Source organism: Penicillium crustosum, assembly GCF_028827405.1.
Source record: "Penicillium crustosum strain IBT 35664 chromosome Unknown utg000005l_segment0_segment0, whole genome shotgun sequence".
NCBI lineage: Eukaryota > Fungi > Ascomycota > Eurotiomycetes > Eurotiales > Aspergillaceae > Penicillium > Penicillium crustosum.
In genome coordinates, this window is record NW_026623126.1 from 2950748 (window position 1) to 2974284 (window position 23537).

Genomic DNA, 23537 nt, shown 5'->3' on the forward strand with positions numbered 1-23537 from the left:
TCAAAGTATACCTCTCAGGTAATACCGTATGTGGGTAGTGGCTGAAATAAGCAAATCTGAACTACAATAGATCTTGGGACTACATCTCCACTTGGTCCGACGACGAGTCCATTTTTTTATTATTTTTGCAATCAGATCCAATATTGAACATGTCTGCTCCTGTCATTACAGAGTCTGACTTGCTTGTCCTTCAACATCAGCAAAACACTGGGAAATCTCCTTGCAAAACTCATGAAGAGAAGAAATTACCTCAGAATCCTTCACAATGGAAACCATCATTTCATGTCACAGCGCCAGCAGGATGGATGAATGACCCTTCTGGATTAGGATACGATCCAGAAACAGGGTTATACCATTTGAGCTTTCAATGGAACCCGCACGGGAATGATTGGGGCAATATGTCCTGGGGCCATGCTACATCCCCAGACCTGGTGTCATGGAAGACATCTACTGATCCTATCTTGACACCCTCTGTTGAATACGATCGCTTGGGAGTCTTTACGGGATGTCTACAGCCAACCGGTATCTCCGGACAGCCAGGAGCTCTCACAATAATATACACCTCTGTGAGACATCTCCCAATTCATTATACGTTACCATATACATTCGGAAGTGAGACTCTCAGTTTAGCTGTTTCGCAAGATGGAGGCGAGACCTGGGAACGCCAAAATTGCAACCCGGTCCTCCCTGGCCCACCTGCACATCTTAACGTGACGGGCTGGAGAGATCCCTGGCTCACTACTTGGGCCGATGGACCTCTTTCCAAACACACACCGTCAACACTATATGGCTTTATATCGGGAGGAATCGCCAATAAAACCCCTACGGTCTTTGTGTACACTGTTCAAGCAACAGATCTTACCAAATGGGATTTCATTGGCCCGTTGATGGATGTCGGTCTCAATCTACGACCATCTCGCTGGTCTGGCGACTACGGCGTGAACTGGGAGGTCGTTAATCTGATGACCCTGAGCAATGACACTGGCAATTCTCGGGACTTCATCATCATGGGAGCCGAAGGCTGTGTACCGTTGGATAGCTCAAACCAAGATGGGGTTCAAGAAGCACGCCAGAAACGAGTACCCCGAGCCCAGCTCTGGATGTCTATCAAATCCAACGGGGAAAAGAAATCTACCTCCACAGACAGTCCCCTAGCCTCATATGCATTCTCTGGTATCTTCGATCACGGCTGCTACTATGCGGCCAACTCATTCTACGACCCGCAAACCTCACAACGTATCGTCTATGGCTGGATCACGGAAGAGGACCTACCCGACTCTCTGCGCCATCGCCAAGGATTCAGCGGCTTGGTTTCTCTTCCTCGTGTGGTGGGATTGATGACATTGAAAAATGTCAAGCAGGCACGAATCTCTCAGTTGAGTTCGATTACTTCACTCGACGCCGTCCCCGATGCACGTGGTACCTTCACCATTCATACCATGAAGATCAGCCCGGATAGCCGACTCACGCGGCTGAGACAAAGTGCCCGGGAGAGCCAGCTCGCTGGGGTAGCTCTGTCTACATCACCTTCACAAAGTGCTATGCTGCTAGAAACATCTAAATGGGAAATCGACGCTGAATTTTCCGTTGGTAAATCTTGTGCCCGCGTGGGTATCAGGATTCCACACACTTCTGGTAAGACAGTGATTCTGGTCCCCTGGGTCTATCGTATATATACTGATATTGTTTTTCTAGATGGTCAAGATTGTACTACACTTTCCTGGGATCCACGAAGTGAAACCTTCGAAATCCATCGACCACTGATTCACAACGCCGAAATAAACCACGGCCATGAAACTGCTCCGCACACGCTATTTACTTTCCTGAATGAACATGGGGAAGAGGTTGAGGAGACACTTCGAGTACACGCCTACTTTGACGCCAGTGTGTTGGAAGTGTTTGTCAATGATAGAACGGTCATATCTACACGCATCTACCACCCAGCGGATCATTGCTTGGGACCACTATTCTTCGCGGAGTTTGACGCTGAAGCAAATGATGAACAGCCAGCTGCGGTCCTCGAGCGAGCTTCTATTTGGGATGGACTTGGTGTATGAAGAAATGCAATATGCAAATATTATGAACATTATATATAGTTAGTATGCACGACATGTATAGTATGCAGCGCAGTAGATCTTAGTAATAAAACAGGGTAGAAGCAGATGCGGCATGGGGCATCTTGAAACCAGCAAGAAGATAAAGCAATCAAAATGCACCCGCCTAGAGCCAGGTCATCACATCGTCGCCAAACAGGCTTCCATTGCAAGCGCGAATACAAAACACACAAACACCAAGCACAGATTTCACTTCGTACCATACACCCCAGCTATATATGCATGGGTATCACAATCATAAGAGCAAAAAAAGAACGGAGCGGGCGGAGAGTTTTCCCGAACCTATCGAGAACCTCGTTTCCAGAATTTCCAGCTGGGAAGATCGATCCGACCATCTCGCTGGTAGATACGCCAGTAGTAGACCGGTACGCCGGTGATGATGAACGCGACGACGATGAGGGTTTGCAGGGGCTCGGAGATAACAGCCCGACTGAGAAGGAACAGGCTCACGCAGCAGAAGATGATGGGTGTGGTGATCCAAGTGCGGTAGGGACGTTCCAGCTGGGGTTCACGGATACGGAGGACGATCAGGCCAAGAACGGTGAGGAAGTAGAAGGTGTATCCGGCTACACCGTAGAAAGTGACGAGGGTGCCGAACTCGCCGACAACGATGTAGATGGCAGTCAGGGCACTGTTAAAGGCCATGGCGTAGATCGGTGTGAAGCCGAGTCTGGATTCATCGCCGAAGAGACGGGAGAGGGACTTGCGGGCCCAGGAGCGGCGACGTAGTCGGCTGCTTGCTGGAGGGCCTTGCGAGGGGGAGGCGTGGAGACCGATGCGGCCAAATATCGAGGGGAGATAGCCTTCTTTTCCGGCTGCGTAGACTAGTCGGCCGCTTGTGAAGGTGGTTGCGTTGAGGGCTCCGAAGCAGCTGGCTGAGACGACGAGGGCTAGAATCAGAGCTCCGGCGGCGCCGAATACTTTTGCGCCAAATTGTACGGCGACAGTGTTGCTCGCCTCAATGGTTGAGTGAGGGAGAACAAGGAAATATGAGACATTGGCAAGCAGATAGGATAGGATGACAAGTGGCATCGCCGTGTGGATAACTCGTGGCAGATCGCGGTTTGGGTTTTTGAATTCGCCTGTCACATAGTTGGTCTAAAATGTGTGAGTAGGAGCATTTTAGAGATGGTTTAGTCTCAACTTACATTGTCCCAGCCGTCAAATGCCCAGAGACCTGCATACAGGGCCACTGCAAAATCAGAGATCTCGGTGTTGGTTCCCTCGAACCATCCTGTGGTCTTCCATTCTTCGTTTGCGTTTCCTCCAGCCGAGAAGCCAGTCACAGCGACTATAATGCCAATGATGGTGACACCCAGCAGAGCAACGAACTTGAAGAACATGAAGAAATCACCAATGCGTGTGGCGAACTTAGTGGAGATGCAGTTGAGCAGAGTCACTGCCAAAAGCCCTCCAAATGCAACACCCTTATTGATCCAAGGATTAACATCGCCCACATCGGCACCCACGAATGCGCGAACGACATACTCGCCAAAAATGAGAGAGATAATCGCTGCAGAGCCAGGTTTCAGTACTAACACGGCGCACCATGCAAAAAGGAAGCCCGTCAGCTCTCCAAAGATCTTGGACAGATAGATCTGTGAGCCTCCATTCAATGGAATCGCCCCTCCCAGCTCTGCATAGCTCGCAGCCCCTGTCCAAGCCAATAGACCAGCCACGGCCCAAACGATGAGCGAGGCGCCCGGCGACCCCGCGTTGGCATTGACCTGACTCGGCGACGAGAAGATACCAGATCCAATAATCAGCCCGACAATGAGTGACAGTCCATTCAGGTATGTCAATGTTTTATTCCGCTCCAGCGATCCATCTGTGAATGCTGGTCTGTCCGCGGACGGAGTACCTAGGGGCGCGTAGCCACCTTGTGTTTGCGACAGCGGGAATAGAGTGCCCCCGAAGTCGAAAGCTGAGGATATGGAATATGAGCTCTGAGCTCTGTGGCGGCCTGTTCCTAGCTCCGCATCTGTATGCGATTCTGCGAGGGGGTCTTCGTCCTCGAGGGAGAGCTTGCGGGATGAGGAGATGCCGTCGGGGGAAGATGAGGAGATGCCGTCGGGGGAAGAGGAGCGTGATGAGCCGCCTACGGAGCCGGGGGATGAGGATGCGAGGGAGGCGAGTTCTAGTGAATCTCGAGGCGCGGCAAGGCTGCCATTCTTGTTGCCTTGATATGTATTCGACATATTCTTTTTGTGTCTAGCGTGTCTAGCGTCTATAGGTCGTCAAGGAGAGAAAGAGGGGAGGATGGCGGAAAGGTATGTCGTCAGGAGTGGCCAAGGGGAGTCTCCATTGCCCGAAGAGAATACGGAGAATGTCGAGAATGTCAAATCCGTAGAGATGAGAAATCTCCAAAGTGAGTTGAAGTGAAGAAGAAGAAGCCGCTAAAGGGGTGCATTTTCTTGTCGATCGCCCAATCGGCTCTCTCTTAGCCTCGACCCTTCGGACTTCCGCCCCCGCGATTTCTTTTTCTCTTCAATTACGCTTCCACATGAACAACCTATCCTCTTTATGCCGTAGAAGCAGCCAAGGTCTTGGAGCTGTAGCTCGGCCTGTACGCTATGCTTCAACCTCGGCACCCTCAACGTCACCAAAGTCCTCCCGTTCCAACTCACGCCGCTGGCTAAGCATCGTCTTCGTGGGCGCAACAGCAGCAGGCGCAGGCGCCTATATCCGATCTCAAAACACATCCTCCGCAACCTTAAACCCTGAAACATTTACCAAATACAGTCTTGTATCACGCGAGCCCGTGTCAGCAACCAGCAGCCTCTTCACGCTGCGACCACGCAAACCCAGCGACAGCAACTACGATGTTTACGAGGAAGCATGGCAAACAGGAGTCTGGAGTGTGATGTTCAAACAACCACAATTACAAATCGGACGAGATTACACGCCACTACCCACGACAGCGGCGACATCGCTAAGCGTCGACGATGAGAATGAGGGCTGCCTACGGTTCTTTATTCGGAAAGATCCCTTTGGAGAGGTTTCGCGCTATCTGCATAACATCGACGTAGGCGCCGATGTCGAGATGCGTGGACCCAAGATTGAATGCGCGATACCGAAAGAAACGGAGGATATTCTCTTTATTGCTGGTGGGACGGGGATTGCGCCGGCTCTGCAGGCTGCATATTCTCTTTTGAATCGCAATCACACTGAACGTCGGCCGAAGATCCACATCTTGTGGGCGAATCGGCTGAAGGATGACTGCGCTGGTGGTCACAGTGACTCGCTGAAGCCGCAGCCACGCCGGGGCTGGTTCTCTGGGTGGTTTGGCTCGCCGAAGAGTCAGGATACTACGTCGGAAAATGCCGTGGATGTTGTGCGGACAGAAGGCAGTTCTATTATTGTGCGAGAGCTAGAGGCGCTCAAGTCTCAGTATCCTGGACAGGTCACTGTGGATTACTATTTGGACGAGGAGAACACGTTCATTAGAAAGGAAGATATCCGAGGTGCTATCGCACCAGCTTCAACGAATGACTCTCGCAAGAGCAAGAGCAAGTTGATTTTGGTTTCCGGTCCTGAGGGATTCATTAGCTACATGGCTGGGCCCAAGGTGTGGGCACAAGGCCAGGAGCTCCAGGGCCCCCTAAAAGGAGTCATCAAGGAACTTGATCTCAAAGACTGGGGAGTGTGGAAGCTCTGACTACTTTCTCTTGGGCTTTTGAACCATTTTGTACCAATATCGGAATCCTTTTGTCATTAAAGCATATATATAGCATGGATATACTGGGAGTTATGTTGAATAAACAGTCGCAACTGTCCTGGACACATTCTAGCGTCCTATTTCGTTACCCATCACACATTCCTGGCCCAAAGCCCCAGGTTGAATTCGCTCAAACACCGATTTTATATCCAAACGCAATCTACTGTTCTGTAGCAAAGTCCTCGAGGTACTTCACCAACTTCTGCACGTTCTCCAATGGAACGGCATTGTAGTTGCTGGCACGCATACCGCCTACACTGCGGTGGCCCTTGAGGCCCTGGAGAAGACGCTTCTCAGCGCCAGCGATGAACTCCTTTTCCTTCGCATCATCACCACCGCTGACACGGAAGCAGATGTTCATGCGGCTGCGGACGCTAACATCAGGGACAACCTGGTACACTTGAGGGAACTTGTCCAAAGCACCGTAGATAAGCTGCGCCTTCTTTTTGGCGATTTCCTCTTGCCCGCTGACCTTTTGGGCGCCAAACTGGGCCACCAGGTCGGCCATGACCTGACCGGCAATCCAAAGGTTGAAGATGGGGAGGGTGTTGTAGAGGGAGTTGTTCTTTGCGAGGGTTGCGTAGTCGAGAACGATTGAGCCGGGGAGACCGCCAATGTTCAACCGATGGAGGAGAGCAGGGGGAGGAGTCGCGGTCTGGGGAGGGAGGAGATCCTTGCGAACGATGGCAATGGAGATACCGGCAACACCGATATTCTTCTGTGCACCACCCTGTATAGATTGTTAGTTTACTAGTCCCATAACGAGAGGGGGGGGCAACGTACGAAAAGGACAGCGTATTTACTGACATCAACCTTGCGGCTGATGAAGTTGGAGCTCAAATCGGCGACGACGAGACGCTCATCTTCGGGATCCTGACCCTGAGCCTCCAATGACTTGGGGTGCTGCTGGAATTCGACACCATCGACGGTCTCGTTGTCGCAGAAGTAGACAAACGCCGAACCCTTGCCGCCCTCCTTCTTGGTAGGAGTCAACGACCAGGAGTCCTCAGCAGGGATTTTTCCAAATTTGCCATTGTTGGCCTTGCGAGCATCAAGAGCAATATTGACGTATTTCGAACCGATCATTCTGCTCGCTTCCTGGGCAGCCTTGAGCGACCAAGATCCAGTCACGAGGTAATCCAGCTTCAACTCCTCGTCGACCTCCTTCTGCAATCTCTGGAAGACCAATTCGTCAACCTGAGCCTGTTCCGCATCGGGCTGTGCCTTCTTCACGTCGGCCTCGGCCCTGCGGCGGCGGCGCTCAATCCAGACGGGGACCAAGTTCTGCACGACAGCGCTGAACCCGCCACTGCCTCCGGCCTGCATGAACAGGACCTCATAGTTATCAGGGATGTCGAGGAGAGTGGAGAGGTTTGCTTTGGCATCGTTGAGGATCTTGTTGGCGGCGGGGGAGCGGTGGGAGATCTCGCCGAGTCCGAGTCCGGTATCGTTGAAGTTGACGAATGCCTTTGCGCCGGCTTCGACGACCGAAGTTGGGAGGGGAGCTGGACCAGCTCCAAAGTAGGAGACTTCTTGTCGGGAAGGCATGATGTGATTAATTGAGGTGGACTGAGGTAAAAGAGAAAGAGAGAAGCGGGAGAGAAAAACCTCAAAAGTGTGGACCGCAGTGGATCAACCTTGGAGGAAAAGTATGAAGGGATATGGCTTATTATATGTTCAAATGACAGGATTTATTAGAATTTGAACGTGCAGTAGAATATTTTCACCGGATCTACGTTTATAGGTGGAATTGACTGTTTTATAGGTCCATCCTAACTATGGCGGGGTATGAGTTAATTCGGTATGGGCCATTGAGTCACTATTCACTATTTCGGAAGTTGAAGATGCAAAATTATTTCTTAAAAATGGGTTGAACGGACTAAGAATACATAGACTTAGGCATATCACAATTGTCTAGGATCTAATCTATTCGAGATTTCGAGATCAACGTGGGAATGGCGGGGTTGATCGACATACAAGGTTGTATAGTATGGAATGGTTGTTCTCCCAAGGGTATACATATATGTAACATGTACATATATAGATGGGAATTAAAAGACCTCATTCTCTTCCTAGATCCAATTGCTCTTTCTGTACTCGGTAGAGTCTATATGTACTCCGTACAAAGTAGTGAGATATAGCAGATGAAGACCGACATCGGCATAAGAGGCACGTGCTGTATTACGTAACTGTTTTGCAGTGTTTGTCTTCGAAGTATATAAATCGCACTCATTTGAAGGGACAGAAATAATAATATTTCCCGTCAGAATTCTCGACCCGAGGAGTTACATACCACTCAAGGTTACTATACATTGGCATAATACATGTTTCTGTTAATTTAAATTAAAACATTCTTCCCTCGTCCGGCCTGAAGCCAACTCAGTGGCTTAGACTGATATTTCCCCCAATCGCATCAATACCTATCTCCAGTCAGCGACGTACCATTTGATCATAAGTCAAAACTCACTCTTTCGATATATGTCACACCCTCCACTATAGCATCCTGCTCCTCATCGTAATAGGTAAGACAAGTCAACACGACCTGCGCATAAATCTTCCCCATCTTAGCTGGGAGCACGTTCTTGGCGAGATCCTCGAATAGTGCTTTACTGGCATATACGTTGGGTGGGTTGGTGCCGCTTGCTTGAAAGACTTTGTTCGGGTACAGGTACATCTCCCCATGATTCGAGAAAGATTCGTATTGGACCAAGGATTCCCAGAGTCCAATTTCCAGCAAACAAACGCCGAGACTATAAATGTCATGCAGCATGCGATAGTCCTCCTCGGGATATAGACCTTGACGCCGCGGATGACGGTAGATGTTTCGTGCCCAGTCCGAGTCCCCCAATCGCCCCGATTGCTCACCCACCATACGGAAGATTTTGAATCCGGTCAGAAAAAGTGAGCCCAGCTCCGACTGTCCATCTTCGAGGATCATGATGGTTTCGGGTCGAATATTCTTATGTACAAGGCTGTACATGTGGACGAAACTGACCGATTTCGCCAGCTGGTTTGCGATACGCACTCGGTCGCTGAGAGGATAAGTTTGACAGCCTGTGAGGAGTAGTTGTCGTAAGGTCTGTGGTCGTCCCATGCCTTTAGGGATCTGAAAGACGAAGTCGAAACGGGATATATGTTGAGGGGTGTCTTTAGCGTGGATTATACCGCCACAATTGAGGATTTGGAAGACGAGTGGGTCAGCATTTCGAAGCCTCTGCGCTAAGTATCGGACGTCCTTAGTGAATGCCGATATATTGGATGTCTGACACTCTGCCGAATCGATGAGAATAGGTCTTTTCCCTGGGATAACAACCAGAGAGGCCTCCGAGAATGTGATATTTGAACGCTGTGCACCTTGAAGAATCTTGGCCGATAGAGTTATTCCTATATCTTCATTGACTTTATTCTCTAATGAATTGCAGAGATGGTAGCTTGGGGTAAGAGCTGAAGAGGATTGAGCATTGCGACGGAGCTCAGTACGGACCGCTGAGTCTGAGACCCTCAGTACTAAAAACCATGTAGGTTCGAATATCCTCTGCCATTCATTCACATCTTCGATGGTTCTCTCGATGGTTTCTTTGAGTCGCATGGTGTACAACAGGCGCTTTGACCAGCCCAGAGAACCTTTGTCCGGCGCATGTTTCTTTAAGATCTTTTCGACGGCTTGAACCGCAATTTGCAGCTTTCCTTGCAACTTGGGATAGATAAGACCCAGACAGTCCTGATACTTGGAGGGTAGAGTATGCCATATATTCTTGAGGAAGTCCATTTGGCACTCAGTTTTCACTTGAAAAAGTTCGATGGAAAGAATCTTGTCGTCGATTTCCGATTCGGCCCCTTTGAAGGTACGATACCTTTCTAATAATATACTTCCATATCTAAAACGAGTCAGTCAACTTAGGGAGCTCGGGCTGGATGAGATACAACTCACTTCAAACAGAGATCAGCCGTGGAAAGCACAGCTAAGCCTAATTCAACGCCAGACATTGGGATATTCCAGGTTTGAAAACTGTCGGTTTAATTATAAGTATTTCGCTGGAAATAGCTCTATGTATTAGATATCTCCTGGGCTGTGTGTGGTGCTAACTTATTCAGAACGCCTGCAGCACCGCACTCAGCCTCGTCGGGCTTTCGGGGAAGCTAACGGCCTTTACGCCCCCTTCATACCCCGGAAGGTCCCCGAGGAGGCCACAAAGCATTGGGGTAAAAAGATATTTGGAGTCAAGAACTATCCAAACATCAGGGGTATGACGTTATCCTGCAGCTGTATTTTTTTTTCTTTTCTTGAATCTTGAATAGCCTTTAATAGAGTAGCCCCTCAATGATATTTTGGTGCCCATTAGGGCTGGGGCTGGGGGCTGGGGGGGCTGATGGGTGATGGCTGATCGCGCTAAGATGCAGCCAAGATATTTCGGACGCAGTAGCTTGAACGCCTCGTCTACAAAACTGCCATGTGATTGGTGTGGACTCAGAACGAATACGAGGGGCAACGGCGTGCTTATTTTCGGAGTTTCTGGGTTTGGAAGTTATTATCTTGAGTTCTTGGGCTTTCCCAGTCTCAAGATGGATACTCTCTCCGAGTTGGTCGAGAAGAAAAGGCTCTTCCACCGATTTCAACATCCCTATACCATCCATGTCTCCCTCGATCTGGGCCATGATGGAGAACATCAGCCCGAAGTTCAGAAGTGGAGAAGAGAACAGGGGATAGGGGCCGGCGGGGGAGGGAAAGTCTTTCTTGAAGTTCTTGAAGTTCAAACCTCCGAAGCTGGACAACCAGCCAAATATAAGTTCCGTGCAGTGAAAGAGATTGCAAGGAGTGGAGTGACGGATCAAACGTACAAGCGCGAGCTCAAGGCGATCTTCAATTTCTCTCAGAAAAAGGTATAGATGGTTGATCACCTCTTCTGCAATGGCTGCTTGTGCTAACGGCTCATTTCTTACTCTGCTAGTACAACGACTTGTTCGTCGAGTCGTATGGCTGGTTCCACACCGATGATACCGTCTTCATTGCCATGGAATACTTCAAAAACGGCGACCTCGGACAGCACTTGCAGCACTTGCAGCACTTGGGCAAGCCACTCCCTGTTTTGGAGGCTCAACAGATTGCCGTTCAGATCTTGGAGGGACTTTATTTTATGCATTCCGAAGGCTTTACACACAGGGACTTGAAGCCAGCGGTAAGTAAACCCGATGAATGTGATGTACAATCACTGAGGGAGATGTATCTAACTGCGAAATTGCAGAACCTGCTGGTTGTAAGCTCGCAACCCTGGAGAATCAAGATCGGCGACTTCGGACTCTGCAAACAGGTTTTGGGAGATTTGACGTCCCTTCGTACCGAAGCCGGAACCCCTTTGTGGGCGGCCCCTGAATACTTTTATTCAAATGACCAAACAGGACATTACACCAGCGCTGTTGACATCTGGTCATTTGGTGTCATTGTCTTTTATATGCTCACTGGAAAGCGCCCATTTCTAGGCACTATTGATGTGATTGAGTTTGGCCGAGGTCAGGCTAAGTTCCCAGAATCTGCTATTGATACTGACAAGGCTGGTGCCAATTGTGTGGACTTTCTAAAAAAAACAATTGCACCCAAGCCAGAAGATCGTTTGAGTGCGTATCGTTCCTTGGAACATCCCTGGCTGAGGGAATATCGAGAGAGTTCTTCCCTTTTGAAACCGATTGGGAAAGTCAGTTCCACATACACATCACCTGTTTTGCCTGCGAGTGGCTTCGGATCCAGCAAGAACAAGAAATCAAACGCCTCTTCTGACATCAAATCGCCCTCGGCCTCTGGAAGTTGGAGTTTTCTTGACAACACTCAGCCCAAAAATGCAACAGTGATGCCAGGAAGAAACGGCACCGACTCCGCACTCAAATCGCCCATTTTGCCTGTTAGCGACTCGAGATTCAGTATAAAAAACACCCCAGAAGTCGGTTCCAACATCAAATTCCCTTCGGCCTCGGGAAGTTGGGGCTTTCTTGGTAAAACCCAGCCCGAAGATGTGACAGTGATGCCAATAAGACATGGCACCAATACCACAATCAAATCACCCACTTTGCCTGTTAGTGACTTCAAATTCAATGGGGGAAAGACTCCTGAAGTCGGTTCTAACGACACACCCTCGTCGACCTCTAGAACCCGGGGCTTAATAAAGGGTTTTATTAATCGAGTTCGGCCCAAAGAGACAAATTTGGCACCAAACAAAGAAGCATCTAGCTTTACATTCACAACACCGACTTCACCTCACAATGGCCCCAGATTCAGTGAAAAGCAGACCTCAGAACTCTGTTCTGACGGCAAACCCTCTTCAATTCTTGGAACTCGGGGCTCTATTGATCGAGCTCAGCCCAAAGAGGCAAGCTTTGTACCAAGTAAAGAAGCGTCTAGCTTTACATTCACAACACCGAATTCACCTCGCAATGGCCCCGGATCCAGTAAAAAGCAGACCTCCAAACTCCGTTCTGATGACAAGCCCTCTTGGGTCTCCACTCGCCCCAAGAATTTTGATGAAACTCAGTCCAGAGTAAAACTGGCGAAGAAGCCCAGACCTCCCCCAGGAAAACCAACCGACGATGGCTATGTTGATATCGGCGATTACAGCGATACTAGTGATAATAGCGACACTAGTCATCCTAACGATACTCGCAATACTCGCCGTCCTAGCGATACAGGATTTGAATCTTCAATACAAGAAGAACCAATAGCCAGCTGGTGGGGTTATACTAAGAAGCCAAACAAAGACATGAGAGCTAGCCCAGTGCTTGGCCCCTTGTGTTTAGGGGTCAATCTATGGCTGAGGAGGCATTCCCAGGACGCAAAGTTCCCCGAAGTGGACAAGTTGAGGGATCAAGTCATACGTGGGAACTGGACAGCTGTGGTTCTTCTCGCGCGCACCCTTATAGAACAGGCCCAATCCCATCCAAGCTATGGCGATTTCCAATGCTGCCTAGGATTCGGGCTGTTTTATAACTGTGAATTTAAAGAGGCGGAATCCGTCTTTCACAAAGCCCAAAAATTACGGCGCAGTACCAGAGACTACACGGTTTGTGTGATGCTCGCCGAAATTGCGTTTGAGCAGGGTCACCGAGATAAAGCCATTTCAATCGTACGGCAGGCTTTAGACGTGAGGCTCAAAGATCCGTTTGCACTTCATGAGAATCTCCTCACCGTACAATATGTCCTTGGTGATTTACTGGGACGTGATCTCAAGACGCAGTCGGAAGCAGTGAACATCCTCACGGATGTGATTTCGCAGACTCAGAGTCTCCATGGACCAAATACTCCGAATGAGGCCTACGCCTTCGCCTCGCTAGCTGATTGCTATTCTCTGAGTCAGGATTGGACGATGGCAGCTCACTTTCTCCGGAAGGCAATCGCGACCAAAGCATATAGCAAGGGGTTGAATTGGAAATCTAAGCTCCTGGATTGCTATGGCCGAGCAGGCCAAAAAGAGGAGGCGTTGATATACTTCCGGAATGATTTGAAAGATGTGACCAAGGAGCATGGCACTCACAACATACAGTTTTTGGAATCACAATTTGTGCTTATGAAATTACTTGCGAGTTGGAAATTGGGTGATGAGGCAAGGGAATTGGGCAACAATATTGTACGTCTCCGTCGGGAACTTAAAGTTGAAAATGAGGTATGGCCTGCATGGTTGGAGGATTTGAACTCCTCTGTGGGTGAGTATGAGGATCGCAAGAAGCAACCGAGCGAAGAAGAGAAGTCGACAAGAGATAAACGCACTCCCATTAGCACTCCTATTGAAGATTGGAAGAACCCATTTCCCAATGATCCTTTTCGGTTCATCGGACATAGAAGGGGAGGTCCTAAAGTGAAGCGAAAATGAATGTTTTTCTTTTGCTTTCCATCAGAGACCTGTCTAGAACAATGATCTCCCCTAGGAAATCCGATATAGCAGAGAGCCAAACCCAAGCACATCAAAGCCACCCGATGTCGAGCCGTAATTTCCACCACCTCCCTCAACACCGTCCGTGGAATTCGCATTCACAAAGTCCCGGTAGGCATCTGTCCACGATGAGTTGAGGCCCTTTATCTGGCCGTAATGAGCAGAGAGCAGCTCGAAACCGGGCCGAACAGTTCCCCGCGAAGCGTTTGAAATGACAGTCTGATTTCCCTGGTAGCTTTGGTACAGAGTGTAGGGCACATCATAGCCAACATTGTACTTGGCGACATATTCAGCCCTAGATTGCTTAGTCAATAATCATGTCTTACGCCAATGGTATATTGTTGCGGGATACTGACGCATTGAGAATTTCGTTACTGTATTCGGCGAAAAGGTCATCTCCCTGGTTAAACGCCTGCTGGGCTATGACACCGAGAAGCACCATGTCCAGTGTCGAATGGCCCTGGTCCCGGCCAGCTTCTTGACCTTGAGTCAGGACTTTGTCTGAGCCAGATTCCGTGTAATTGGCAATCGCAAAAACAGGCAAAGCCCCGTTTGAAGGCCCGTTGCGGACATAGTTCAACGCGTAATCATACATGGTCTGATTATCGGTGAAGATACCGATAGCAAGGAGAGAGGCGAGGTTACATTGATCCCAATTGGCATAGTAATGATAATCATCTTGCCCATTATGTTCTTCCATGAACCGGGTGTTCATCGAGGCGAATACATTCGTCAACATTGTGGCAGTAGCAGTCTTGTTACTGCTGTCCCAGCCAGAATAATCAGACATCAGCTCTGCCGCATTGGCCATCTGGTACCCGTAAATCCCAGAGGCCAGGAATTTGTCGCTAGTACCCTCGATGGCGGTCAGAGTGGCAGCCCATGAATTCAGAATGTTGACCGCAGCATCTGCATAGCTCGTATCGTTGGAGATTTTCCAGCGCACGGCAAGTTGGTATGCGGCGGCAGTGTCTTTGTACAGGGACGGATAGTTTTCCCCATCGACGCCGTTGTCACCTCGATACACCGTCTCTTTGGGATTAGGCTGGTAGGTTGACTGGGCATAACCGCTCGTAGTCAATAGAGTCCATGTAGTATTCCAAGGTTCATCCTGGTTGGCGACGTGTTTCTGGATGCGCTCGAAATCCGACGCGGTGTGAAGCGCCCCAGGGTGAACAAAGGCTGCTGTAGACAGCGCGAAGGAGAGAAGAGATAAATAAGACAGAAAAGTGGGCATCTTGGAGGTGACAGAGTGACTGAGAATACAGATTCCAAGTACACAGCGCTGGTCGTTTGAATAAATAGTCGAACCTCCTGGACGAAGTCCGCATATCCATCCCCATTATAGACAACATACTGTATGGAATAGATTAAGCCAAAAAAAATTGACATACAACATAGAAACCTTCACCTTGCCCCTGTCTCGGGTGAGATCTACATAAAATGCACCAACCATTCAACCCTTCAAGAAGTGACGGAGAAAGGTCGGAGACTGTCCGGCTGAACGCGCGTCCACAAATCTGATCGTCAGTATCTCCATGTGTTCATTCAGTAATACTTCGTACAGCATAGTTAAATGAAATGAAAATTTGCATAGAAGAGTTACAAGAGTTACATAAGATCTGAAACACAAAGTGACTGTGGATTCGATTTCGAACCAAGGGGCTGCTCGCCCCGTTGGATTTAAGCAGATGCAAGCCGGAATTGCGATCGACAACCCCATATTAATCTCACGAACTCGAACTTTTCAATCTAAATAATGGAGATAATCCCACTCAGGAGGTCGACAGAGTCACCCTTAGAATGATTTCTCAGGGTACGGAGTCGTATGTTGTATATTTCGTATAGTAGATTCGTATAGTAGATTCTAATCCTAAACGGGACCTGATGTCTATAGGATAGTTCACCATTTTCCTTTTCCTTTTTATTTCCCCACTTTTTCCTTGCCATTTCAATACGCCTCATTATCGCTCAAGGGCGAATAAACGGCAATATGCCCCGACTATATGCGGGGGAGTGAAGTATACCCAATGACCTGATCGGACCCGGAGAAGAGCACGGAGAAGAGCCCGGGGAAAATCCGGGGGACATGTCAATGTTGATATTCAAATATATAAATCAAATGATGGTCAAATCACTTGCCTTTCCATCTTTGTATCCAGAGCTCTATGATGCATTTCAAGAATATCCTCGCGTGTCTCACTTTATTATCCACGGGGTGTGCCGTGGCCCAGGCGAAACCGTTTGTTCACCCAGGCGCACTACACACAAATCAAGATATCCAAAGAATAAAGAAATACGTGCAAGCCGAAGCTCAGCCATGGTTTCGTGCATGGCAGCATCTGGAGTCTACCACATTGGCCCAAACGACATGGCTTCCAAAGCCTCACGAGATTCTGGTCCGCGGCACCAACGCTACATGGCAGCCCACCCCTGCCCAAAACTATGGCGATGCATACCGCGACGCTCATTCAGCGTATCAGCTCACACTCCGCTGGCTCATAGGAGGTAACACTTCTTATGCTGACCACGCAGTTCAAATTTTGAACGACTGGGGCTCGACACTCCGTGATATCAACGGCACCGAAGACAAATTTCTCGCAGCAGGCTTGTACGGTTATCAATTTGCCAATGCAGCTGAGCTTCTCCGTGTGTATCCTGGGTGGAAAAAGGCCGACCAGACCATATTTGGCGATATGCTGAACGATGTATTTGCCAAATACAACTTTGAGTTTCTCGAGCATCACAACTACAAAACAGACTTTTACTATGCGAATTGGGATTTGTGCAATATTGCTTCTCTACAGGCAATTGGAATCTTCAACGATAACCAAACCATGTACAACTACGCTGTTCACTACTGGCAATATGGCCTGCCAGATAGTAGTGTGGTCGTCAACGGCGCGCTGCCGTACTTTTCCATCGCCAACTTCACGGAGGATGGCGGCAAGCAACTGATGGAAATCCAAGAATCCGGTCGTGATCAAGGCCATGCAACCCTGTGCATTGCTTTACTGGGAGTCATTGGACAGCAGGGGTGGAATCAAGGCGTTGACCTCTTCTCGACATACCAACACGAGATTCTCCATGCGTGAGACTCTCCTTTCTTACAACCTTGAAAAGAAACCGACTAATAAATTTCTGCTATAGAGCTGAATATGTTGCTAAATACAACACGAACAACACCGTTCCCTACACCCCTTACACTAGCTGGGAGGGCCTGCTGAGTGTTGTGGCTAGTAAGCAGCGCTTCAGTGTCCGACCAGGATACGAGGCAATTGCATCTCACTATGCTGGTGTTAAGCATTTGAATGCGTCGTGGTCAATGGAGTACCGGGATTATGTTAATCAGAATATCAGTGCGGGTGTTGAAGGTGGCGGTGGTGATTATGGCCCTAATTCTGGGGGCTATGATGCGTTTGGCCACGGTACTTTGCTGTACCGGATTAAATCGGATGCATAGTATCACATAACTGCAAGAATGTATTCATGTTTCTTGAATTTCCTGTGAATCGAACCCTCACCCATTGAGATAAATCTAAGTGATTACTGTGGAGATAACTGTTGGGATAAATGCTTGATAGGCAGCCCTGGAGGCGACTGAGATACAAGCACATAGTTAATGCCTTAGGTGAAGCTTGGGGAAATAAATCTACTACTACTATTATTATTATTATTATTATTATTATTATTCAGCTTCTACCATCTCTGAAAGAAGTACAAAGTTAAGATGAACAGATGGCCACGACACAAATTGAGTTGGTAAAGGATCATATCAACACTGCCTTTAAACCATAAATGATCACCCAAGCAAAAATCTAGGTTCTCGTTCTATCTACTAAAGGAAGAGCATGAAGAATATGAGACTTGTGTTTGTATTTCGTAGATATACGCGCAATCTCTGTATTAGTAGACGTAACGGAAATTTGGATTCTCACGATCCGTAAGATCCTGGAAAGCCAAGTCGTGAGAAATTTCACTTGTCGCCCGTTCTTTGGAACGGTTCCTAGCCATGATAATCACCCGGGTTAAAATAACTATGCCAATGTAGATAGCATAGATTATGACATGCGTCAAGAACCCATGTAGATAGCGAGGAGCGTCTCCATCCCGGAAAATCTGGGGTGCAATCAGATTACCAACGGACCAGCCAATAAAGAGCATGGTCATCGTAAAACTCTTCTTTGTTTGTCCAGCAATATTCCGAGTGATGAGCGAGATGATCATGTTGCCTTGCGCGGGGAAAAATTGTGTGCAGTAGAACGCGATGAGCATTCCCCCGCGTTTGATGGAGTCGGGGTAACAACTAGGATGACAATTGTACCGATAATTGATGGGATTGTATACAACTATACTCTTTGATTAGTCAAATATCGCAATTCCATTGGAGACAAAACACTTACTATCATCACAAGGCACGTTTGCTGGAATCGCTGGGATGCCCACGCAGATCCAATCATGACTATTATGCTCCAAGCTCCCTGGGCAATATTGAGGAGTTGGGTTTGAAGAAGCGTAAACCCAAACTTTTGGATGATGAGATTGGAGAATACTCCCAGGCCGCCAATGACCAAGTTAGCAACCAGGATGAGCATGACACAGCACCAAACCAGGATATCTTTGAGGGCTTCAACCACCTGGTATTTCTTGTATTTTTTATTCTCAATGCCCGTCTCGTTGTGTCGAACTCGTTCAACCATTAAACGTTTGTCATCTTCCGAAAAGCATTTGGCTGAGAGAGGACTATCTGGAAGGAAAATGCCGACAACGATGGACCAGACACATTTAAAGAGACCGAGCACCAGGAACAGAAGTTGCCAGTTTTTAATCGGGCCATTTGTGAAATGGGAGACGCCAAAGCCTAGCAGGCCTCCGATCTGAGAGGATTAGCACTTAATATATAAACCAGAAAAAGGACATACATACAATTAGTTGCACTCCACTCATACAATACCAAATCGAGTTCAAGAGGGATTGCTCTTCTCTCTTATACCACATTCCTGTCCTGTGAAAACATTAACCCATAAACACTTGAATAAAAAAAAAAAGGGGGGGACTGAACGTTGCACTTACACTAGCATCATTGCTGGCTGGACACAACTCTCAAAGAATCCCAACAGAAATCGGACTGCCATGAGAGACGCAAAGTTGGTTGATGCCGCTGAGCATGCTACAACGGCGCCCCAAATAAAGATATTGATAGCGAGTGTCTTCGCCACGGGGAATTTCTGTAGAAGCAAGTTTTGTGGATACTCGCCGCATAGGATACCAATATATAGGATTGTCCCTAACCATGAGTACTGAGTATTTATTAGCTAGGTGTAGATTGGAAATGGGAAGTATGGAGGAACTCACTTGTTGGCCCACCAGGTGGGCATCACTTTTGATACCCATAATGGAGGCATAGTTTAAGATGCCTTTGTCTAAAGATTGACAGAAATAGGTGATGACCTGGATGACAAGGACACGACGAGTGATCTTCCAGAAAAGTCGCCGGTCCATGGCAGCATCTATTTGAATAGGGTCGGTCATGTAGGGATCCTTCTTCTCGTTGCCATCTTCGCATGTGTCGGTCATATTCAAGTTCGATTTCACCTCCTCATGGTCGACGGTGGCCATTTCGGTTTCTTTCGCCATAATGCGGAATGAAATAGTAAGATAGCTCAAGTAGTTTAGGATAGGTGAATAATTAGATCCTAGTTGGATGAAGTCAGGTATCTATATCCCCAATCCCCAATTCCCATATTAGCCGACACTCACACATTTGCCAAAGACGAAGTTTAGTGGCCGGAGGAAGTCCCGGACATTCTCCGGACACAACCCCATCTCACGGGATCTCCTCTTTGCCAATTTGGTGTGGACACGGAGTTCCTCCCTCACTTCCTCCGATCTCCGATGAATGTCAGGTTTACACCTAAAGCACTCAAACTACTCAAACTACCCAAAGCACCGATAAATTGTCATTCCTAACAAGTAATAATGCCCACCATACTCATTTTCCCCAACACAACCCCCCATTCTCAACCATGACCTCGGCGTCAATTCAAACATATGATAGTCCTCCGGATCTTTTGATCAATCAAGATTTCATCGTTCATGTGCAGCCAAAAATAGACACCGAAAAATGGTCTCCAGTTGCGGCCTACGCTATTGACGTGGCCAACGCGAACGTCACCCGCAATGACTTCAATCATCACTCGATCGCTGTCGCGTCCTTTGACTTCAATGGACCTGTGAGAGTCAAGGTTACATATACGCCAGGCTCAGTTGACTCGGCGGCGATACGGCCAGCCTCGCGAGATATCAAGACTGAGTTGCAAGACAACGTAATCACATTCACTTTGGATCGTGCCCAAGATGTGATGCTCGAACTGAATGGCAACAAGTGGAAAGCCCTCCACTTGCTCACAAACACCATTGATGCAGACGCCCCAAATGGAGATACCAAAGATATCTGGTACTTCGGACCAGGCTTGAATCAAGGATCAGCATACTCGAGGATCACGGACGGAGTCAATCTCATGGTACCATCCGGTATTACCGTGTACATCGCGGGTGGAGCATTCATCAACTTCCGGCTAAACTTTGTCGGGGTCTCCAACAGTGCTGTGCGAGGTCATGGCTTCATCCTCGGTCCACAGGGTGGATATGTCCATCGAGAGCACGGTGGCGCAATACATATGAGCCAATCGAGCAATATTCATGTGGAAGGTGTCACATCCTTGGGGGCCAACGGATTCAGTCTCTCTGCGGGGGAATGCACAAATGTGCATATCAATAGATATCGCTCATTCTCATCTTCCGGCAACGGAGATGGAGTGGATTTCTTTTGTTCATCTGAAATCATAATCGAAAATTGCTTTTTGCGCAATTCGGACGACACCATTGCCCTCTATTCTCATCGCTGGGACTGGTATGGTGATTCCCGAAACATCACCATCCAAAATTGCGTTTTGCTCCCGGACATAGCTCACGCTATAATGATGGGTACACATGGCAACTGCGCCAAACCCGAGACAATCAGCAATGTCACGATCCGAAACATTGATATCTTGGACCAAGAGGAGAACCAGCTGTGGTATCAAGGATGCATTGCTATCAATGCTGCCGATTCAAACCTCATCCAAGATATCCATGCAGAGGATGTCCGGGTGGAAAGGATCACCCGCGGCCAACTGTTCAATATCCGAGTGATGCATAATAAGATGTGGAGTTCTGCTCCTGGGAGAGCGGTTCGAAATGTCACTTTCAAAAACCTTTCTTTGTGCACGCGTGACTCCAAAATCATCAACCCATCGCTGATTCTGGGTTATAACGAGGCTCAACGGGTTGAGAATGTTACTTTTGAAAACCTCAAGATCGACGACAAGGTGATTTCTGACCAAATGGAGAAACCCAGGTGGTACATGGTCTCTGATTTTGTTCCCTTGTTTGTCAATGAGCACGTCAAAAATGTCAAGTTCATCGTGTCATGAATTATCCCTAGGATAATCCCCTTCTTTGTGCTCTGCTTCAATGAGCAGCATTACAACTCTTTCTATTTTTGAGTATTGTGTAGATTCCAAAGGATACGGTCTACTATAGGAATAGAATTAATGACACGCCGAGTGCATGTATTGTGTTTCTTTGACTATCTAATGGGATTTTACCCTTAATAGGCTTCCCTACTATGTGATGCCAAAAAAAAAGGTTGGCTTCCCTTAGCAAGTGGGTGCTGTAAGAGTGAGTAAGCTAGTAAGCCTCCCCCATTGTGTCTGATATGTATCTGATATGCATCTGATATATTGCTCAAGGGAGAGAGGCGTTCAATGTATTGCAACCGAATAAGCCACTAACTCATATGTCTAATTCCTCTACATTCAACACCCAATTTAATCAATGCCTGCACATCCAAAAATCCACATTCTAGTTTGTATAGATCCGTAGTATATCACTATCACTCCCCGGAGTCGGTTGCCTAGTCTCCGGCGGGAAAAGTCCCGGAGCAACTCCCGGGTACCACGATTCACCTTAGAAGGCTAGGATCTAAGTACTGTTCATAAGTACCTCGATATTTTACATCAATCTAATTTCCTTTCTATCTGGTTTCAATTCAAAATATCGTAATTTGGTCATTTTTTTTCGGTCATTCGATAGCCAAACTACTCTGGTGTACCTCTTTCCGGATCATTCGAAAATGCCTCTAGAAAATAACATCACTGTATGGTTTGAACCCAATACTCTCCTTGCATATAGTATTTCGCTAAATGTTTTCAACAGATTACAAAGATCAGTCCAGAACCATGGGAGTTCCCTGATGTGAATGGTTTCAGCACAGCTCAGATATCACCAGAGCGAGTGACAAAGGCACTTTTTTCAGAGTCTGTCGAGGCAAAGATATGGCGTGTGGCTGCTCGCGCATTGAGAAGCGTAAGCATTACTAGCAAAGTACTCATGGTTCAGAAACCCAGAGCTGACTATATCTAGTCCAACCCGCCCGTGCTCTATCCGGAATATACCGACGAAAGAGGCAATTATGTCTACCGAACCCTTGATTTCTGGACATCGGGCTTCTTTCCCGGTTCCATGTACCTTCTACTCGAGCGGTCGATTCGGTATAATCGAAAGATGTCTCTACGTAAACCCGTCGACGAGATAAGACCTCACGCACTCCAACTCGAGCACCTATGTCGGTGGTGGACTGCCAATCTTCATCAAAACGCACTTAAGCGTGATACACACGATGTCGGGTTTATGATTGCACCATGGGCTATGAAAGCCTGGGAGCTGAAACGGGACCCAGCTGCGTTCAGCACTTTGGTCATGGCCGCGCACTCCCTTGCGAGTCGGTTCAACACAGTTACGCAGTGTTTGCGCAGCTGGGACACCTGCATTACCAATCGATACCAATTCACAGATTCATCCTTGGACTTTTTGGTGATTATCGATAACATGCTCAACCTTGATCTCCTTTTCTGGGCTGCAAAGGAGACTTCGAATTCCGCATTATATGACATTGCGCTGGCACATGCGCGCACGACACAAAAACACCATATTCGGAAAGACAACAGTACATTCCATGTCGTGAACGTTGATACGGAGACCGGCGATGTCAAAGCTCGATTCACGAACCAAGGCTATAGTGATGACAGTTGCTGGGCTCGAGGACAGGCATGGGGGATTTTGGGGTTCATGCAGACCTTCCATTGGACTCGGGATTTGTCCTTCCTGAGCATAGCCAAAGACCTGGCAGACTACTTTATTGCGCATTTGCCAGCAGATGGAGTGCCGTACTGGGATTTCAATGCACCAGTGACAGAATCGTGTCCCCGTGATACGTCTGCAGCTATGATCGCTGCTTGTGGCATGCTTCTCATTTACAAAGAGCTTAGTGATACCCAAGAGGCAAAGCACTACCTCCATCAGTCGATAAAGCTCGTCAACAGTGTGGTTGGTATGTTCCTGGGTCATGAAACTCTTCAGTTTGAGACTAGACGTCTTGTATCACAAGTTCCAGTTTACCCAGATGGCTGTATCCATGAGCAAACTGGGGACGGCTTCGATATTCTACAAGTTGTGCATGATATTGGAACTACGCCCAAGGCATGTGAAACTATTCTGGGTGGAGCCACCATTAATAACTATGAGTTCGCACCGAGAAGGTGGTCAAACCATGGGCTGGTATATGCGGACTATTACTTTTTGCTCTTTGGCAACATGATACTTGAAATGGGTCTTGAGTCTTCTATCGTGTGATAGTAATGCAATAGAAGGGAATAGGAGATTAGCTTAGAAGATGCAGAATAATACATT

The 23537-nt window shown here is 48.0% G+C and overlaps 11 protein-coding genes across 11 annotated transcripts; 6 read left to right on the forward strand and 5 right to left on the reverse strand.

The window, feature by feature from the left end:
- Positions 1 to 149: 149 nt before the first annotated feature.
- On the forward strand, positions 150 to 2057 carry N7487_011782 (glycoside hydrolase family 32 protein; the record flags this gene model as incomplete). Its single annotated transcript, XM_056879512.1, has 2 exons — positions 150 to 1635; positions 1696 to 2057. The coding sequence occupies 2 exons, from the start codon at positions 150 to 152 to the stop codon at positions 2055 to 2057; spliced, it is 1848 nt and encodes a 615-aa protein (XP_056724831.1).
- Positions 2058 to 2396: 339 nt separating this feature from the next.
- Positions 2397 to 4312, reverse strand: N7487_011783 (putative amino acid transporter; the record flags this gene model as incomplete). Its single annotated transcript, XM_056879513.1, has 2 exons — positions 2397 to 3212; positions 3263 to 4312. The coding sequence occupies 2 exons, from the start codon at positions 4310 to 4312 to the stop codon at positions 2397 to 2399; spliced, it is 1866 nt and encodes a 621-aa protein (XP_056724832.1).
- Positions 4313 to 4617: 305 nt separating this feature from the next.
- Positions 4618 to 5772, forward strand: N7487_011784 (cytochrome b5 reductase family protein; the record flags this gene model as incomplete). Its single annotated transcript, XM_056879514.1, has 1 exon — positions 4618 to 5772. One exon carries the CDS (start codon positions 4618 to 4620, stop codon positions 5770 to 5772), a length of 1155 nt encoding a protein of 384 aa, XP_056724833.1.
- Positions 5773 to 5992: 220 nt separating this feature from the next.
- N7487_011785 (O-phospho-L-serine:2-oxoglutarate transaminase) lies at positions 5993 to 7380 on the reverse strand (the record flags this gene model as incomplete). The annotated part of the gene is made up of 2 exons (XM_056879515.1): positions 5993 to 6562; positions 6616 to 7380. 2 exons carry the CDS (start codon positions 7378 to 7380, stop codon positions 5993 to 5995), a joined length of 1335 nt encoding a protein of 444 aa, XP_056724834.1.
- Positions 7381 to 8281: 901 nt separating this feature from the next.
- Positions 8282 to 9601, reverse strand: N7487_011786 (uncharacterized protein; the record flags this gene model as incomplete). Its single annotated transcript, XM_056879516.1, has 1 exon — positions 8282 to 9601. One exon carries the CDS (start codon positions 9599 to 9601, stop codon positions 8282 to 8284), a length of 1320 nt encoding a protein of 439 aa, XP_056724835.1.
- A 794-nt stretch (positions 9602 to 10395) lies between these two features.
- Positions 10396 to 13685, forward strand: N7487_011787 (uncharacterized protein; the record flags this gene model as incomplete). Its single annotated transcript, XM_056879517.1, has 3 exons — positions 10396 to 10713; positions 10782 to 11009; positions 11076 to 13685. 3 exons carry the CDS (start codon positions 10396 to 10398, stop codon positions 13683 to 13685), a joined length of 3156 nt encoding a protein of 1051 aa, XP_056724836.1.
- Positions 13686 to 13736: 51 nt separating this feature from the next.
- Positions 13737 to 14982, reverse strand: N7487_011788 (putative GPI anchored protein; the record flags this gene model as incomplete). Its single annotated transcript, XM_056879518.1, has 2 exons — positions 13737 to 14040; positions 14102 to 14982. 2 exons carry the CDS (start codon positions 14980 to 14982, stop codon positions 13737 to 13739), a joined length of 1185 nt encoding a protein of 394 aa, XP_056724837.1.
- Positions 14983 to 15916: 934 nt separating this feature from the next.
- Positions 15917 to 17208, forward strand: N7487_011789 (exopolysaccharide inner membrane protein-like protein; the record flags this gene model as incomplete). Its single annotated transcript, XM_056879519.1, has 2 exons — positions 15917 to 16836; positions 16896 to 17208. The coding sequence occupies 2 exons, from the start codon at positions 15917 to 15919 to the stop codon at positions 17206 to 17208; spliced, it is 1233 nt and encodes a 410-aa protein (XP_056724838.1).
- A 443-nt stretch (positions 17209 to 17651) lies between these two features.
- Positions 17652 to 19382, reverse strand: N7487_011790 (putative MFS transporter; the record flags this gene model as incomplete). Its single annotated transcript, XM_056879520.1, has 5 exons — positions 17652 to 18101; positions 18149 to 18622; positions 18672 to 18750; positions 18819 to 19045; positions 19101 to 19382. 5 exons carry the CDS (start codon positions 19380 to 19382, stop codon positions 17652 to 17654), a joined length of 1512 nt encoding a protein of 503 aa, XP_056724839.1.
- A 389-nt stretch (positions 19383 to 19771) lies between these two features.
- N7487_011791 (uncharacterized protein) lies at positions 19772 to 21220 on the forward strand (the record flags this gene model as incomplete). Its single annotated transcript, XM_056879521.1, has 1 exon — positions 19772 to 21220. The coding sequence occupies one exon, from the start codon at positions 19772 to 19774 to the stop codon at positions 21218 to 21220; it is 1449 nt and encodes a 482-aa protein (XP_056724840.1).
- Positions 21221 to 21921: 701 nt separating this feature from the next.
- On the forward strand, positions 21922 to 23480 carry N7487_011792 (glycoside hydrolase family 88 protein; the record flags this gene model as incomplete). Its single annotated transcript, XM_056879522.1, has 3 exons — positions 21922 to 21945; positions 22005 to 22154; positions 22212 to 23480. The coding sequence occupies 3 exons, from the start codon at positions 21922 to 21924 to the stop codon at positions 23478 to 23480; spliced, it is 1443 nt and encodes a 480-aa protein (XP_056724841.1).
- Between the last annotated feature and the right edge of the window lie 57 nt (positions 23481 to 23537).